A 16757-nucleotide genomic window follows, 5' to 3' on the forward strand; every position below is an offset into this window, starting at 1 on the left:
ACCTGAGGCAGCAGCATTTGCAGGGCCTTCGCCTTGGTGGGTGAGGCCCTTGGAGAAACTGCCTATCCTCCTGGTCTCTTGGGCAGGGATTGTGTTTGCCAACGGGGACCGCTGGCAGCAGCTCCGGAGGTTCACCCTCACCACCCTGCGGAACTTCGGGATGGGGAAGAGGTCCATTGAAGAGCGGATCCAAGAGGAGGCCCAGTGCCTGGTGGAGGAGCTCCAAAAGACGGCAGGTAGCCATCCAGGAGCAGGAACCCCTCCCTTCCTCCCTTGCTTGGTAACTGTTTACCCCAAGCCTTGCACAACCAGAGGTACCAGACTTGCAGGTTACTCTTCAGACCGCATAAGGCCAGTTTTTCCCTGCTTTGGTCAGGAGCGTAGAGTAGGAGCTTGGTAGAGCCCCAAGAGAAGAATGTTTGCTTTTCTACAGTGGCCAGCTCAATGCCCTGGGATCCTGTGAGCAGTCTCCCCAGCAACTGATACTGACTGCCTCTGATCCCAGAGATAATCATAGTTAGTAGCCATTCTTACCTTTCTCCTGCATGAATCTGCCATTCCACTTTAAAGTTGTCCAAGTGGATGGCTCATGCCACAGACCATGATGTGCGGGCAACACCTTCCTTTTCTTAACCCAGAACTGTTCGCTGCTCAATGGCAATGCATGCTCTTGGGCTCTAGTGCTAGCCCTTCTCTCCACATAACTTTATCATGACCTGTAATTATTTGTCCTTTCAGCAAGCGAAGGTTTTGGACTTTGAATTCGCCATTCAGAAACATTATTGTTGTCCTTGTTGTTGGGCAGGTGGGGTGGAATATAAGAGAAGAACCTGCAGCTCAGCGCAGAGAGAGGGAATGAGGGGATGCTCAATGCTCAGCAAGGTTTCCCCTCTCCCTTTCTCCCAGGGACGCCCTTTGACCCCACCTTCCTTCTTAGTCGAGCTGTCTCCAACATCATCTGCTCCATTGTGTTTGGGAATCGGTTTAAGTACAACAATGAAAAATTCCTCACGTTGAACAAGCTGATAACGGAACGTTTCCGCATTGCAAGCTCAGCCGAAGCAGCGGTGAGGACCAGCTGAAATATTTCTTCCATTTTGCTGCCTTTTCAATACTCAAGCCATTAACTAAGGGATATTGGCCATTTTCTGCTGAGTGCCTGGTTTCAGCATTTTCTCTCCAAAATACTTGAAGGTCTATAACCAGATTCGCTATTCTGGGTGGGGAGAAAAGACCTTCCCATGGCTTCAGGCCATGGGGGAGAAGAAGATGAAAGTTCTCCTAATGTTGGTTGACATTTCTCCCCGTGTGTCCTATGTGGAAAGATGGAGTGGGGGAGGAAGGCTGAGAAGCACACCAACTCTTGATTTGCTTCCAGGCTGTGCTGAGCAAGAAGTCTGGGTAGAATTGGCTGCATCTGATCTCTTGGATGCCTTTGTGAAGAACTTGAGAATGTTAGTTTCTCTGGGGCTGATGGACTTAGTCCAACTGAAATCCTGGCTTCCTTTTTTTCCTGTGAATTTTTAACAATATTCACAGACAAAGTGGAGCAACGTCTTCAAAGATGCCCGTAGCAGAAGGATGTGCTCACAACTGCCCTTCACCAGCTTGGTTAAAGAAGTAGCAGCTGCTTGCACACCACAATCTAAGCTTGCTTAGATTTCTGTGCAAGCCCAGCCTGTTTTGTCAGAACACATGCATGTATTGTGCAAACCGCCCAAATAGGTATTCATTAACCAAGTTAAGCATGGCACAGCCAAAAGCTATGGTCAAGAAAGGCTAATAAAGTTATTGTTTAACTCCTTGCCCCTTAACCCAACATGTAGCTCTACAACATCTTCCCGGAGATCATGGAGAAGATCCCTGGAGCACATCACGCAGGCAACAAATGCTCTCAGCGCATCATCAGCTTCATAAAGGAGAGGATCCAGATGCAGCAGGTCTTGCTGGACCCTTGCGCCCCCCAAAATTACATTGATTGTTTCTTGGCAAAGATGGAGCAGGTAATACCACCTAAGAAGTTTCACTTCTCACTTCAGTGGTGTGAGGGGTCGGAGGTGCTTAATTGCAGTTCAACTTCCAGGCAAAGAGGTTCAGTTGTGCATCTTTGAGGTGCAACTGTGGTCTTCCTGTTGGCCCCCAAGCCCACTGGCTTCCTTCCCTCGAGCAGAGGGGAAAGGAAGAGAAGTCATGTCCCCCTTTCTTCTTGGGCCATCAAACATGGTTACGGCAGTCAGGTCTTGAGGGTCCAGGCAGAGCGCCAGCGCCAGGAATTTGGAGCCAAGATTTAGGCAGACAGACAAGCCAGCATTTCTATGATCACCTTTCAGCTCAGAGCTCAGCTAATTAACAAATTGGTTAGTGAACTCATGAACAAAGAGGCAGGCCTGTACCTCTGTGCTGCTGCTGTTCAGCTTAAAGGGGCTTGCCCAGGACTGCAGCCACGGCTGACCTCAGCCCATGTTCCCTGCAGCAGAGCGGCTTAGGGTGAACCTCCAGCTCCAAAATGTCTTAGGTCTGATTAAAACTGGATTAAATGGCAAACTGCAAGACTGGGGAGTAAAACTTGATGTGCTCATTGGGGTGCTAATTCCCCTTCTACTGGCCCTCAGGAGATAGTACCCTACCAGTTTCATTCTGTTGGAATTCACTGCGCTTAAATAGTCACTGATTTCACCAGGGGGTTCAAGCCTCTACTGGGATCTGAACTCCTGGACAACGACACTTTAGATCAGTGTTTCTCAACCTTGGCAACTTTAAGATGTGGGAGTTGAAGTCTCTGCTGTAGATACAGAGCCTTCACCCTAGGGCAGTGTTGTCCAAACTTCAACTCCCAGAATTCCCCAGCCAGCCCTGCAGGGTTAGGGTTAGGGTTAGGGTTAGGGTTGGCTGGGGAATTCTGGGAGTTGAAGTCCACCCATCTTAAAGTGGCCAAGTTTGGACAACACTGCCCTAGGGGCTATGCAGGTCCTGATATTTGGAAGCACTGTTGGAAGGGAGATAAAGAGTATGTCTTTGGAATGGTACCGATCAAAGGAACCTTGCAAAATGAGGTCATGACATGATACAACATCTGTATCTCTGTAGCCTGACAGCTTAAAGGGGCAGGCGAACAGAACGTGCCGCATTCTAAAGAGTGGCTTCCCCTTCCGGAGTGCCCTGGTTCTGCCCCCAGGGAAGCAACTGGTTATGCGGGGAAGCGCCTATTTTGCTAGATGGGCCGTAGGATGCTGTTGTCACGCTGGAAGCCGGAGTAGGCCCAAGGCTAGGAAGGACCCAAACGCCACCTCCCGCTCCAAGGACGAAAGGCACTCAGTGATAACTGAGAGATTGGCGCTTGCCAGTCTTGATTCTGCAGCTGCCAGATCTTCTTGGTCTGGGACCTTCGCCAGAAGCAAGGCTTTATTCCGTCTGTGCCAGCAAAACGTTAAAGATTTGTGCCTACCAGGTACTAATGCTAAAGATGTAAATATGAGTTTTTTCTTCACCTCCTTGACCCTTGTCAGGAAAAGCACAACCCAGATTCTGAATTCTGTATGGAGAATTTGGTCATGGCCACATTCAATTTGTTCTTTGCTGGGACAGAAACGATCAGCACCACCTTGAGATACAGTTTCCTCCTCCTGATGAAGTACCCGCAGGTGCAAGGTAAGTGAGGAAGGAGCCCCCGAGGGCTACCAGAGGCTCCTCCTGCGGATGGGCTGACAAGTGGGGGAGGGCAGAAGGTCGGGTGTGGGGCCTGTCTTTCTTGGCTGTCCATCTGGCGTGACGAGACCTTCCAGTTCGAGAAGGTGGAAGGCGCACAGCAACATTTGGGCATCAGCGGGTGGCACTTCGTGGCCCTTTCCCTGCAGAGCAGGTCTGCATGTTCTACGGCCCTGCTTGTGGCCCTCAAGGATCTCTCACAGTTACCACCACATTCTGTTTTTTAATAGGATAGAAATGAAACAATTAACCACATGGGAATAATCATTTTAAGTGCTTTTCATTAATTTAAGTTTCTTGACCTTTGTCCATGGAGTAAGTCATATTCCCATTTTGACTTCACCCCTCCTGCCTCTGTGGCCCCTGGACCACAAAATGCTATTCTCTCCCACCTGTGGTGTGGACCCTTGGAATTGCTCTGCAAGCACGTTTTGTGGCAAACGTGCGGATGTGTTGCTGGTTTGCCTTCAGTGGGTTTCACAAGAATGCACTGCAGCCCTGGCACCCCAAATCGACAAGCACTGACTTCTGGGAAGTGAGTGGGGCTCTCCTGGCTTCGGGGGGATGCCTGAGCCCCATTGGTCCTGCTCCCCTAGAAAAGCTTCATGAGGAAATTGACCGGGTGATTGGACCAGGCCGCTCACCCGCGGCTGAGGACAGGAGGAAGATGCCCTACACGGAGGCGGTCCTGCACGAGGTCCAGAGGTTCAGCGACATCCTGCCCATGAGCCTTCCCCACGCAGTCACTCGGGACACCCACTTCAGGGGATACGTCATCCCGAAGGTGAGGCTCCCAGGGCAGGAGATGCCCTGCCCGCGAGGACCCAGAGGTCCGGGCCAGAGAACTTTGGCCTGAGTTTGCCCAGCATGCTCAATTCCATTACGGCCTTCATGGTCTGCACTTCACATTAAGCCACAATAAACCCTGACCCTGATCAAAAGGTTACTGCAGCCAGCAGACGTTAATTGGGCTGGTTGAGCTTATGGTGGGAATCCAGCCTCTGACGTTTGTTTTTGGGCGGGGGGGTTCATTTCCTGCCAGATTGGCACCTGCCCTACTGGCCTGAGCCATGCCAGTTATGCAAAATCAGCTGACCTTTGGTAAAACGGTATCTGAGAAGAGGGCACCCTGCCCAGTGTGATGGGCAGCGGCACCAGCCTGCCGGGCTCCCGGGCAGAGAAAGGCTTTTGGGAAGCTCCTTTGGGCTGGAGTTGTGCCAAGCAGATGCTCTGCCGTGGAAGGATGGTGGGCATCTCTTTGGGTCTCAAGCCCTCTGCCCTGAAGGCTGCTTCCGAAATGTCACTCATCCCTACGTCCTTGGATGGGGCAACGCAGGCGCCTCATTCTGACCTTTTCTTCTCGCCTCTGTCTCCAATTTCCTCTTCTCCTTCTCCTACTGGGCTGTTCCTGCCAGGGGACATATATCTACCCTCTACTCAGCACGGTGCACTATGACTCTGAGCATCACGCCAGCCCTGAGCAGTTTGACCCCGGGAGATTCCTGGACAGCCATGGCCGTTTCAAGAGGGCAGATGCCTTCATGCCGTTCTCAGCAGGTGTGTCCTGGGGCTGGGGGCTGGGTGGGGGACTTCTCCCCCCTTCTCCGGGGGGGGAAGCCACAGAGGATGGGCACGGTCTCTGCAGCAACAGTTGTTTCCCTTTCAACCTATTGCCGTCCTTCGCGGCCAGCAGCCCTCCGGATCCCTTGGACTGGTTGTCAGAAGGTTGGATTACCCAACCCTTGGCATAGCAGCCCTGCCTTTAATGGCCTGAGGCGCAGCGCCTTCCGTGTCTAGGGAAAAAATCCTCTGCTGAATCCGGCAGCTCCAGCCGCTGTTTCCTGGCTCTGTGAGAACTGTCCTCCTGCCCCTCCCAGACCCTCCCGCCTGGCCTGGGACCCTGCCCTGCCTTGCCCGTCCCCGCTTGGTGCCACTTGCTTCTGCCCCCTCCTTCTCAGTGGGGTCTCACGCTGTTCTCTCTGGGAATGTGGCTCGGCCTCAGGCAGGCAGGCTGGGCAGAGGAGGCGCCGCAGGGGGTCGGGGCTCGTCGGCTGCCTCTGGTTTCCCCCGGGCTGAACCCTTTTGCCCTCTCTTTGCAGGGAAGCGCCTGTGCCTGGGCGAGGGACTGGCCCGCATGGAGCTGTTCCTCTTCTTCACCGCCATCCTCCAGGCCTTCACTCTCACATCACCGGAGCCCCTGGGCGAGGTCAGCATCGTGCCCGATGCCAGTGGCGTCAGCCGGGTGCCCATGAGATACCAGATGTTGGTGCTGCCACGCCAATCTTGATAGCCTGCTTTCCGGCCACGTTTTGCCTCCCATCACACCCTCTTCAAATGCTGTGAGAGGTTCCCTTTAGCAGCGCACTTCATTGGCAGCAAATTCTTGGGACCAGCACCTGATGCCACTTTTCGCTCCCTCGAGGGCGTGGCTGCTGCCTCCCCCGACCATCGCCCCGGCTGTCAAAATCTGGGAAATGCTGCTCTGGGAACTGGCACCCGGAGCCCATTGGCCGTTTGGAGTCCAGAGCAGTTTCCTTTCCAAAGGGGCAACACAGCCGCTCCATATGTTTATGGGGGGGGGCTTTTCCCGCAGCCTGCAAATGCAAACAGTGCTTGGAATAAAATGTGCTAATTTCGACAAGGCTTTCCTGCCGATTTCTCTGTTTCGCCTTGCCCCCCTGGGGAGGGAGGGGGGAAGGCACGGCAGCCCACTCATGGGGAGGCAGGGCTGGAGGGGGAGGCAAAGAAAGGCGAAGGTGGGTGGGCTTTTGGTCTTCCCAGCCCGCCTTCTGAGCCATGGACAGGATGTTCGGCCCTTTCACTTTGAGAGGGTTCAGCAGCCACATTCCGTGGCTTCAGCGTCTCCGCCCTCCCTCGGTGCCTCAGGGGCTAAAACCGGCCAGCCCAGACAGCACAAAGGTGTGGCTAGCGGCAGCCGTTGGGTCCCGGTTTGGAAGCCAAGCCCTGTGATTCTTGGTAAACATGTCCAAAGACCGTCTGGAGGTTCAAATAGATGTGATGTTCTTGTACTGACTAAAGCAAGCCTGAAGCCAAGAAGAACTCTTTGATGATTGTGATTTAGCTTCAAAGATGGCAGAGCAACCAGGTACACACTGCAAAGGAACCCCAGCCAGCTCTTGCAGGTTCACTCCTGATCAAATCACACCGTAAGGGGGATCCGCCGCGTTACTCGTAACTGGGCCCCGTACGTGCCCTCTTCCTTTCAAACGCGCCGATGCCAAGTCTCTTTGCTGGTCGTTTGCAGCTGACCAGGCGGAGACCTTGGTGAAAAGCTTGAAGGACAGCTGGGGTGGGGGAGAGAGGGGGCCAGGAAAGGGACATGATGTGAGTGATCGAGGTACCAGCGTTCCAAATACAAGAGAACTTCCCACTCCCACCCCTGGCGTTGTAGTTGCAAATGATCCACCGGGGATCCCAACTTCCACTAGAAGAGCAATGCTGGAGGATGCCCAGCGCCGGACCTTTTGGGGCACCCCAGAGGAGTTCCGGATGAAACCCAGCGCTGCAGAACCAGAAATTCCGATTTGCTGCTGCTGAGACTGAATTGCGATGCCACAAATGGCGGGGAAAGGAAGGGCTGGCCTGGCTCTAGGTCATCTTGCGCCAGCACCAATCTTAAATTCCACCTGTGGGCAGAGAGCCGTTTCACTGTGCCTCAGCTTCCATTTCAGGTTTGCAAAGAATGTTTATTCTTACATAAAACAGGTCAATATACAGAAGAGATTTTGCAAGCTTAACAAGATATATACCCGCCTGGTTTGGCAATTTGCGAGGAAAGAGGCGTGATTAAACTAGGATATCTGCTGACCCTCCTGCCTGTCCCAGAGATCAGCCTGCTCAAACGGATTGCACCTCCATCACCCCCGTAAGCAAGACCCAGGTTGGAGGAGGCTCCCGTGAATGCCGTGTGAGTTGTGGTCATCTCAGGCACCTTTCACAAGCTGAGCCCAATCTTCTAGTCCCGGCTGCAGAGGCGAACTTGTCTGGCTGGTCAAAAGAGATGCAGAGCCCCTTCAGAAGATGGTGAGAATGGGGGAGACCTGGGCCCAGGCATCTCCAGAGCGCCGCCGCGTGAACGCCCCAACGGCTGAAGCGAGTCTGCCTCAAGGTGCTGGAGGAAAGGGCTGTGACGGAGGGGCACAGTGGCAGGGTCCGGAGCACAGGAGGGACAGAATGCAGGGGACGGGGTGCCCGTAGGTGCCAGGCTCTCTGGAGATGGAGAGGCAGCTGCGGTGCTGTCAGCAAGAGAGCCATGGTTTTAGAGAGCTGGGGGGTCCTGCACCAAGGAGCTCCCCAGGAAGGCATTTGGCAGGGCGGGTGGGTGATCTGGAAGGAAACTCCTGCAGACCTTCAAGAGGGCCCCTTCCTCAGCGGGGGATGACAGAGATCTCATAGAGCCGTGGGATCGTGGCAAACCCCACCAACAAGGGGGAGATGTCGATGTCTTCAGGGGGGACAGCTGATTTGAAGCGGAAGTTCTGCAGGATGCTGGTGATGAAGAGGAAGAGCTCGGCACGGGCCAGACGCTCCCCAAAGCAGTAGCGCTTCCCTGCAAAGTACAAGAGCAGAGAGGCCAGTGGTCAGGAGAACCCCCGTTGCTGTCCACAAATGGGAGCCTGAACCTATCCATCCTTTTGGGTTGCAGCTGGGGGTCCCTTGCCAGTCTCTTCCCAATTTGTACTGTGTGGATCGAGCTCATGACTGCTGTGGCTGAGTGGAAGGAGCCGTGGTGGCGCTTCTGGACAGCCCTCTGCATATGGAGGAGGGGCGGCAGGAAACAGGGGTGACCTCTGGGGGCCCCGTGGCCACACTTGGCCTTTGCGTGGGATGTCACAGGCGAGCCTCCAAAATGTAGCTGGGCCGGATGAACAAAGTGGCCGGGTTAGGTAAAATCTGAATTTAATCTCCTTTCATTTAGCCCTCCCTAAAATGGATTACACACGGACAATAGGTCTACTCCCTTGGGAGTGCCATGCGATTTCTGGCTTGAGAGATGGGGTGGAGGGGACTCACCAGTGGAGAAGGGCATGAACGCCTCGTTCTTCTTGAACTGCCCTTTCTCATCCAGGAAGTGCTGGGGGTCAAACTCCTCAGGTCTTGCAAAACGTTTGGGGTCCTTCATCACCGTTCCCAGCATGGGGAATACCTCCGTCCCCTGGGGGCATGAAATAAAGGAGGCATTTGTGGCTTTGAGGGGGATGGGAGCAATGATTCAACAGACGTGGAAGGCAGCCACCCTTGTGGACTGCAGTGGAGCTATAGCTGAAACGTGGGAGCCAGAGGCCCCCCCTGTACCTTGGGAATGGTGTACCCTCGTAACTGGACATCTCGCGTGACGCGCCGTGGCAGCGCCAGGGGTAGCATGTCGCCAAATCTCTGTATCTCATGAATCACAGCTTCGGTGTAGGGCATCTGCGGCCGGTCCTCCATGCTGGGAATCCGATTCCGACCAATGACGCGGTCAATCTCCTCGTGCATCTTCTCTGGGGAGACATCAGAAAGATGACTTTGGACATGCCTGAGAATGACTAGGAGCCAGAGGAGGTCTGCTTCTGCCCGCCCAGCTCTGGGCCGGGGACACCAGCAGCTTCCCGAGGAGGTAGAAATGCCACCCAGCACCCAGGAGAACGAATAACGGGTTTGAACTTCACAGAGCTTGAGGGTTAGGAAAAAGGAGTGGCAAGAGCAACTCAAGGAGGACTCTCTTATGCAGAGAGGAGGAGGAGGGAGGCAGGGGCGTAAGCCGGGAGTGGGCAGCTACCTGGGGGCATTTCTTATAAATCCCTGAGTTGGCCCTGAAGATCTCAACTGCTGGTGTTCCAACCAGTGCCCTGATTTCCAGCTGGTGGTTTCTGTCCTCTGCTCCCCATCTCAGTTACCTTCCACCTCTGGGTACCTCAGCAGGATCAGGAACCCATAACGCAAAGTGGTGCTGACCGTTTCTGTACCGCCAAAGAAGATATTAAGCGTGGTTGCGACCAGTTCCTCCAGGGAGAAGAATGAGTCGGGATTTTTTTCTTCCTTGGTGGGAGAAAAAGGAAATGTTTCATCGGGCTTATCCCCCAAGTCAGCCTAATACCCACCAGGATTACAACTCCCTCCAACCCCCAGCCAGCACAGCCACCACCTTGAGTGCTCATCTACTTGGGAGTAACAGTCAAAATCGAATGGCCTAGTTCTTGCAGCTACTTCTGAGTGGCATCAGTTACACTTAGGAGGAGACCCGGAGCTCCAGGTGTTTCACAGCTGGCCTGATTTCTCCATGTCAGACTTCTCTAGAAGTCTGGAAAGCTGAACCTTGACTCTGCTGCCAGCGTGGGACCTTTGTTGACTTCAACTGTGGACCAGACCTTGACTGTGCTCTTTGCTGGTCGGGGCTCCTGCCCCGTTGGAGGGCAAGGATCTGGGGCAGTTCCTTTTTAAACGGGCTTGGATGGAGCACCTCCCAAGGGTTTGTAGCTGGCCCCCCTCAAGTCAGAGTGTGTGTGTGTGTGTGTGTGAATCATCCTGCTCCAGGGGCCAGTCCTATTAGCACGTCAAGCTGTCCCCCCTCTACCTGCAGAGTTTTCACCAGGAAGCAGTCAATGAAGTCCCGCGGGGAGTTGGGGTCCAGGGTCTCTCGGTTGGCCCGTGCCTTCTTGGCAACAAATTCCTTCAGCTCCAAAAGCTTCTTGAAAGTCCTTTGCTGTGGGCCAGGCAGGCGTTGTACGATTCCAAAGAAGATGTCCAAGAGCTGCGGGTTCAGATGGCCGGTTGGAGAAGGGAAGAAACGAGGGTTTGACTGGTAGAAGACCCCGGGCAAGTGCAGCGGAGGTGGGACGCGGGGTTGGCAGGGGCCTTGGGTGGGCCACTGACCCTTCCCCCTTCCCCTTCCCCCAGGCTATTGCTGCCTTCAGGTTCACCAGCGCTGAAAGAGACCCCAGACCAGCCCATCAACCCTCTGCGCGGGACGGGGAGAAGGCGCCTCTTCGGGTGGGTTTCAAGCTGCCACAGTCTGGGGGCGGCCCTGGCCCTGCCTCTCATTGTACGTTGCAAACAAGGCCCGAAAGCGGGCGCCTTGCCCCCTTCCGCAGAAAACGTTGAGGGCACTCGAATTAGGGAGGTCCACAGAACATCGTTGCCTCTCTGCAATGAGGACAGGAAACTCTTCCCCCCACCCCCCAGTGCCACGGGCTCCCGGCAGTGCCTTTCTCAAGGAGAAGCAGCAGAAGAGGGTACCTGTCCCTGGGCCGTGCTGGTGAAGCGAAAGGTTTCAATCATTGCAGTCAGCAAAGAGAGGAACTCCTTGTCTTCGTAGTCAAAGCGGTTGCCGAAGGCGATGGAGCTGATGACGTTGGACACTGAGCGGCTGAGGAAGTAGGTGGGGTCGAAGGGGGCTCCTGGGGGAAAGAGAAGGCTCCCTTGAGGCTGGGAACGCAGCGCATTGGATCTTGGGGCTTGCGGTTCCCATGGCCTTCGCTGGCCACGCGTGTGCCATTTTCCTGCTTCCCCCAACCCCCCCCAAATGCCTCTTGGGGTCCAGAGATCCTCCTGCCTTTTGTGCTCCTCAGGGCTTCCAGCAGGAAGTGGGCTTCCTCCAGGATCCGCTCCTCAATGGATCTCTTTCCCAGCCCGAAATTCCGCAGGGTCGTGATGGAGAACCGTCGCAGCTGCTTGGCCTTTTCCCCGTTGCTGAAGGCGACCCCTGCGGAGCAGAAGACAAGTGGGGAGAGGGGCGGTGGGGCCCACCCTACCAGACGCAGGCTTGCCCACCCCTCTGGTCAAAGGAAGCGGAGCAGCAAGAGGAAAGGCAGCGCAGAACTCCCCTCCTGGAGGACAGAGAAGGGGGTCTCTCCAGGGCTCTTGAACGGCAGGTCGCGCCGTGGCCAGCCGTCCAGGAATCGGAGGGAGGGGGGACCTAGCGGGTCGCCTGGTCAGCCTTCCTGCTTGGCGCAGGGGACGTCCAAGAGAGCTTCCCTGCCGATGGCTGCCCAGCTGCTGTGCCTCCCGGGGGACCAAGGGCCCGGGCCGTACCATGGCCCTGGAAGATCCAGTCGAAGGTGGCCTGCTGCCCACGGTCCCGGAAGTCGTTCCCCTGGTCCACCAGGGCCTCCTTCACGGCCTCGTAGCCGCACAGCACCAGGATGCGCCGGGGCCCAGCTGGAGGGTGTAGACAGGCCCGTACTTGTGCTCAGCTGCCGGAGAAACAGGGCAGACGGAATTGGTCCTCGGGAGTGACCCTCCTGCGCCCAGCTGACCGCTGTGGCACTGGGGCTGACACTGCCGGGCAGGGAGGTTTCCATCGGGAAATCCATGGGAGGGGGCTCCTGCTGTGGGATTAGCCTTATTGGACAGCAGGGGTGCAGCCCCCGGGACCCTCAGCTCCTTCACGCCTGATGTGCCTTGTTTTACCGATGCTGGGGGCCGTCTTTTGCCCCACTCTACTTTGAGGTGATTGTTCCTGGCTAAGAGCTAAGTCTTAAGGTCCCTTCTGGCTCAGGAGCCCTTTTTCCCCCCCCCCCCCATTCCTCACCTGGCTGCTCCCAATTTCCTATCTGCCTGTTCTGCTGAAAAGGACTCCAGCAGGCAATGAAATACAGCGGAGCCATTTGCCGGGGGTGGGGGGTGGGGGGTGGGGGGCATATGTGGAAGGTCTAATTCTATTAAAGTTAAGATTTAGCATATATTTGCATCTGCTCTCGCTGGGCTGCAATCTCTCTCGCTCTCTCTGTCAGGTTTTAAAACATCAGGAGGAGCCTGGTACACCTTCTCTGACTAATGCATTTTATTAGAAAGCAGAAGCTTTGGTGAGCATTGGAGGAGAACAGCTGTGGTGGTCCAAAGTCAAAAGGAGCCTCTTTTTCCCACTCACCCACTAACCTTTGGGATGAAAAAGCAGCGTTTATGAAAAGGCAGCTCGTGAGAGCTTATGCCTTTTCGCAAAACTGGTTAGTGGGGAAAGTGACTCTGAGACTCCTTCTGATTTTTGGCTACTCCGGACTAACACCGCTCTCCTCCTAGAAGTTTTGAAAAACGATTGATGATCTTCAGTCAACCCTGAATCCTGGTGATTAAATGGGCAGGTCCCTGCTGTTTTCTTAGCAATATTTTTCAGAAGTGCCAGCACCCGAGCACTGCAGGTACACCCAAATGGCTCTTTGACGTAGCGGTTAAGTACCCATATAGAGACATGGCAGGAGGTGGAGAGAGAGAGAGAGAGAGAGAGAGAGATTTCTCTGCCCTCTTCTTTTCATGCTCCTGTCGAACGCACAGCCCTGTTTTTTCACTAGTTGGAACAACTTCTACGCTGCTCCGTTTTCAGAGCCTCCGAGAAGCTTAGCTTTAAATCCAGAAGACAGAAACACAAATCAGTGTATGCAATTACTGAACAGTCGGTTGATCGGATGCCCCACAACTAACAGCAGGCAGGCTGATTTGAAGGGGGGGGTGCACGTGTCTCACAGTGAACCGACTCAAAGCTGTCCACGAGAAGCAGGTCCATTTGCAAAAAAGAGAACAGCGGGGACTGGATTGCTCTTCCTGGGGAATATCTATTGGCCGGGTCACAGACTGGATGGCACGTAATCAATCAATCAATCAATCAATCAATCAATCAATCGTGTTCCTGTCCCGGGGCGGTCCCTCCCCAGGGCGAGCTGCTGGAACTTCTAGGAAAATAGATCAGGCAGAAAACGAGTGAGAAATTGTAGGAAGGGACTGAAGGGAGGCCTTTGACCCTCCGAAGAGGGAGGGGGAGGGAGAGTCATTAAAACTCTTGGGTCCAGGTCTCCACCAGCCTCCGGGCAACCGGTGCAAGGGAGTCCAAGGGCAGGAAGGACCGGTTGTGCTCGGCGCGCGGGGGGTGGGGGTGGGGGGGGCAGAAGAAAAGTGGAGGGAGGGGAGGCATTACCTTGATGAGTGAACTGGGCAGATTGTTTCGGTCTATCCAGAGCAGGTTCCCAATGAGGGGGAGGGGGATTGGTCCAGGGGGCATCTTGCCCCTTCGGCGCATTTGCTGCCAAGTGGAGAAGACCAGAAGGCAGGTGAGACAGACGGCCAGGACAAGGGTCCCTGGCCCCAGGAGATCCATGGGCCTGGCAGCTCCCAGGACTTCTAATGTGCTGCTGTGAAGAGAATGACAGCCTGACTCTCAGGGGGATCTGATATACCAGTCCAGAAGGAAACGTTACGCCCACCTGATCATCCAAATTATGCAACAGCCTAGTTTTTTCCAAGCCAGGCAGGAGAGCAATTCTTGTCCAAGGGCATTTCTGCCAATTCGGATACACGTTATCTCTCCTTCGATTGCTGTCTGAGCTGAAGCATGCAGAGGACGCCATCGACTGGCACCATTCAGGGCTGGGCAGCGGAAGGAAATCGAGGGCCCTCTACCCAGCATGGAAGCACGGCCAGTCTTGGAAGGAAGGAAGGAAGGAACCGACGGATCAAAAACAACGGCAAGGTTCTAGACTCGCGTGTTAGAACTGGTGAGAACCGGCACAGACCCCGTGACCCGCAGACAACATACAACAGGGCGCTTGCCCGGGGTTGAAACGCCCTCCTGCCCTCCACTTTTCTTTTGTGGGGTGTGAGCGGCCGCAGGGGGGCTCGCCAAAGCTGTTCTCGGAAAGTAGGTAGGGAAGCCCAGCCCTGCTGCTGGCTGGCCTGGCGGCCCCCTCGCCAACCAAGCCCGGCCGTTGCCTGGGAGGTTGGCGGCTTGGGGGCTCTGGGCTTAACCTGCCAGGGGTCAAAGGCTCTGAGCAAGGAAGGGACTCCAGCTGAACAGTTACTTATTTAGCACACGTTTGTGGCCGCCCAACTCACCCACCGTGACTCCGTCCCTGTCCTTGCTCCAAAGCTTGGTCTGATTTTACGGGGAACCTTTTGCGAGGCACCACAGTGACGGCCTGTGCATCACAATGCCGTTGTGCAGATGATGCAACTGAAAGAGTTGTGGGGGGAAGAGAAAGCGAAGCAGGTTCCTCTGGGGAGGCACGGAGTACGCTCCGCCCGGGCTGGGCAGAAACCCAGAGGCCAATGTGAGGGTCGAAGGGGGCTGCCGAGGGACTGGGAACATGCAGGGCAAGGGGGGTTCATTGACTGGGCAGGCCACCTTTGGGTCAGGTGCAAGATCACTAAAACTGCAGGCCAGCGGTCCAGGAGGGAATGGCGGTCAGCCTCTGGAGGGGAGGGAGTGCGCCAGGCACCGTAGCCGGCAGGAGCAGGGGCCCTTGCTCGATGGGAAGCAGGCGCTGGAGACCGTCTGCTTGGAAGGGGTTGGGGTGAAAAGGAGCCGGGAGATGCATTGGCGAAGGGTGGGCAATGGCGATGCCCTTCTTTGCTCATCTGCGCCCAGCCAGCAATCTGTCCAGGGGATGAGGCAAGCAGAAAATGTAATCTCCTTTAATGGCCTGAGGCGCAGCGCCTTCCGTGTCTAGGGAAAAAATCCTCTGCTGAATCCGGCAGCTCCAGCCGCTGTTTCCTGGCTCTGTGAGAACTGTCCTCCTGCCCCTCCCAGACCCTCCCGCCTGGCCTGGGACCCTGCCCTGCCTTGCCCGTCCCCGCTTGGTGCCACTTGCTTCTGCCCCCTCCTTCTCAGCGGGGTCTCACGCTGTTCTCTCTGGGAATGTGGCTCGGCCTCAGGCAGGCAGGCTGGGCAGAGGAGGCGCCGCAGGGGGTCGGGGCTCGTCGGCTGCCTCTGGTTTCCCCCGGGCTGAACCCTTTTGCCCTCTCTTTGCAGGGAAGCGCCTGTGCCTGGGCGAGGGACTGGCCCGCATGGAGCTGTTCCTCTTCTTCACCGCCATCCTCCAGGCCTTCACTCTCACATCACCGGAGCCCCTGGGCGAGGTCAGCATCGTGCCCGATGCCAGTGGCGTCAGCCGGGTGCCCATGAGATACCAGATGTTGGTGCTGCCACGCCAATCTTGATAGCCTGCTTTCCGGCCACGTTTTGCCTCCCATCACACCCTCTTCAAATGCTGTGAGAGGTTCCCTTTAGCAGCGCACTTCATTGGCAGCAAATTCTTGGGACCAGCACCTGATGCCACTTTTCGCTCCCTCGAGGGCGTGGCTGCTGCCTCCCCCGACCATCGCCCCGGCTGTCAAAATCTGGGAAATGCTGCTCTGGGAACCGGCACCCGGAGCCCATTGGCCGTTTGGAGTCCAGAGCAGTTTCCTTTCCAAAGGGGCAACACAGCCGCTCCATATGTTTATGGGGGGGGGCTTTTCCCGCAGCCTGCAAATGCAAACAGTGCTTGGAATAAAATGTGCTAATTTCGACAAGGCTTTCCTGCCGATTTCTCTGTTTCGCCTTGCCCCCCTGGGGAGGGAGGGGGGAAGGCACGGCAGCCCACTCATGGGGAGGCAGGGCTGGAGGGGGAGGCAAAGAAAGGCGAAGGTGGGTGGGCTTTTGGTCTTCCCAGCCCGCCTTCTGAGCCATGGACAGGATGTTCGGCCCTTTCACTTTGAGAGGGTTCAGCAGCCACATTCCGTGGCTTCAGCGTCTCCGCCCTCCCTCGGTGCCTCAGGGGCTAAAACCGGCCAGCCCAGACAGCACAAAGGTGTGGCTAGCGGCAGCCGTTGGGTCCCGGTTTGGAAGCCAAGCCCTGTGATTCTTGGTAAACATGTCCAAAGACCGTCTGGAGGTTCAAATAGATGTGATGTTCTTGTACTGACTAAAGCAAGCCTGAAGCCAAGAAGAACTCTTTGATGATTGTGATTTAGCTTCAAAGATGGCAGAGCAACCAGGTACACACTGCAAAGGAACCCCAGCCAGCTCTTGCAGGTTCACTCCTGATCAAATCACACCGTAAGGGGGATCCGCCGCGTTACTCGTAACTGGGCCCCGTACGTGCCCTCTTCCTTTCAAACGCGCCGATGCCAAGTCTCTTTGCTGGTCGTTTGCAGCTGACCAGGCGGAGACCTTGGTGAAAAGCTTGAAGGACAGCTGGGGTGGGGGGAGAGAGGGGGCCAGGAAAGGGACATGATGTGAGTGATCGAGGTACCAGCGTTCCAAATACAAGAGAACTTCCCACTCCCACCCCTGGCGTTGT

At 55.6% G+C, this 16757-nt stretch overlaps 2 protein-coding genes across 5 annotated transcripts in view; one reads left to right on the forward strand and one right to left on the reverse strand.

Annotated features, from left to right (window-relative positions):
• The window catches only part of LOC103048269 (cytochrome P450 2F3-like), a 23437-nt gene extending 17091 nt beyond the window's left edge, over window positions 1-6346 (forward strand). For all 3 annotated transcript variants that reach the window (XM_025175340.2, XM_025175341.2, XM_025175338.2), the window contains exons 4-10: window positions 87-236; window positions 907-1067; window positions 1827-2003; window positions 3507-3648; window positions 4302-4489; window positions 5121-5262; window positions 5805-6346. In XM_025175340.2, the coding sequence (XP_025031108.1) occupies window positions 87-236; window positions 907-1067; window positions 1827-2003; window positions 3507-3648; window positions 4302-4489; window positions 5121-5262; window positions 5805-5992 (1148 nt within the window). In that variant the 3' untranslated portion in view covers window positions 5993-6346. The remainder of the gene's footprint in view (window positions 1-86; window positions 237-906; window positions 1068-1826; window positions 2004-3506; window positions 3649-4301; window positions 4490-5120; window positions 5263-5804) is intronic.
• A 1045-nt stretch (window positions 6347-7391) lies between these two features.
• Window positions 7392-13852, reverse strand: LOC148216082 (cytochrome P450 2A11-like). 2 transcript variants are annotated; one of them, XM_088139635.1, is made up of 9 exons: window positions 13585-13852; window positions 11740-11865; window positions 11261-11410; window positions 10945-11105; window positions 10283-10459; window positions 9606-9747; window positions 9022-9209; window positions 8740-8881; window positions 7392-8275 (listed from the first exon to the last, which is right to left on the reverse strand). In XM_088139635.1, exons 1-9 carry the CDS (start codon window positions 13793-13795, stop codon window positions 8094-8096), a joined length of 1479 nt encoding a protein of 492 aa, XP_087995761.1. In that variant the 5' UTR covers window positions 13796-13852; the 3' UTR covers window positions 7392-8093. The 2 variants fall into 2 exon arrangements, with proteins under 2 accessions (XP_087995761.1, XP_087995760.1); XM_088139634.1 differs by lacking the exon at window positions 13585-13852 and having other exon boundaries at window positions 11740-11866.
• Window positions 13853-16757: the final 2905 nt, after the last annotated feature.

This window comes from Python bivittatus, unplaced genomic scaffold, assembly GCF_059951505.1.
Source record: "Python bivittatus isolate LINGU-HERP-01145 unplaced genomic scaffold, Pbiv_v1 ctg000310_np1212, whole genome shotgun sequence".
NCBI classification, from domain to species: Eukaryota; Metazoa; Chordata; class Lepidosauria; order Squamata; family Pythonidae; genus Python; species Python bivittatus.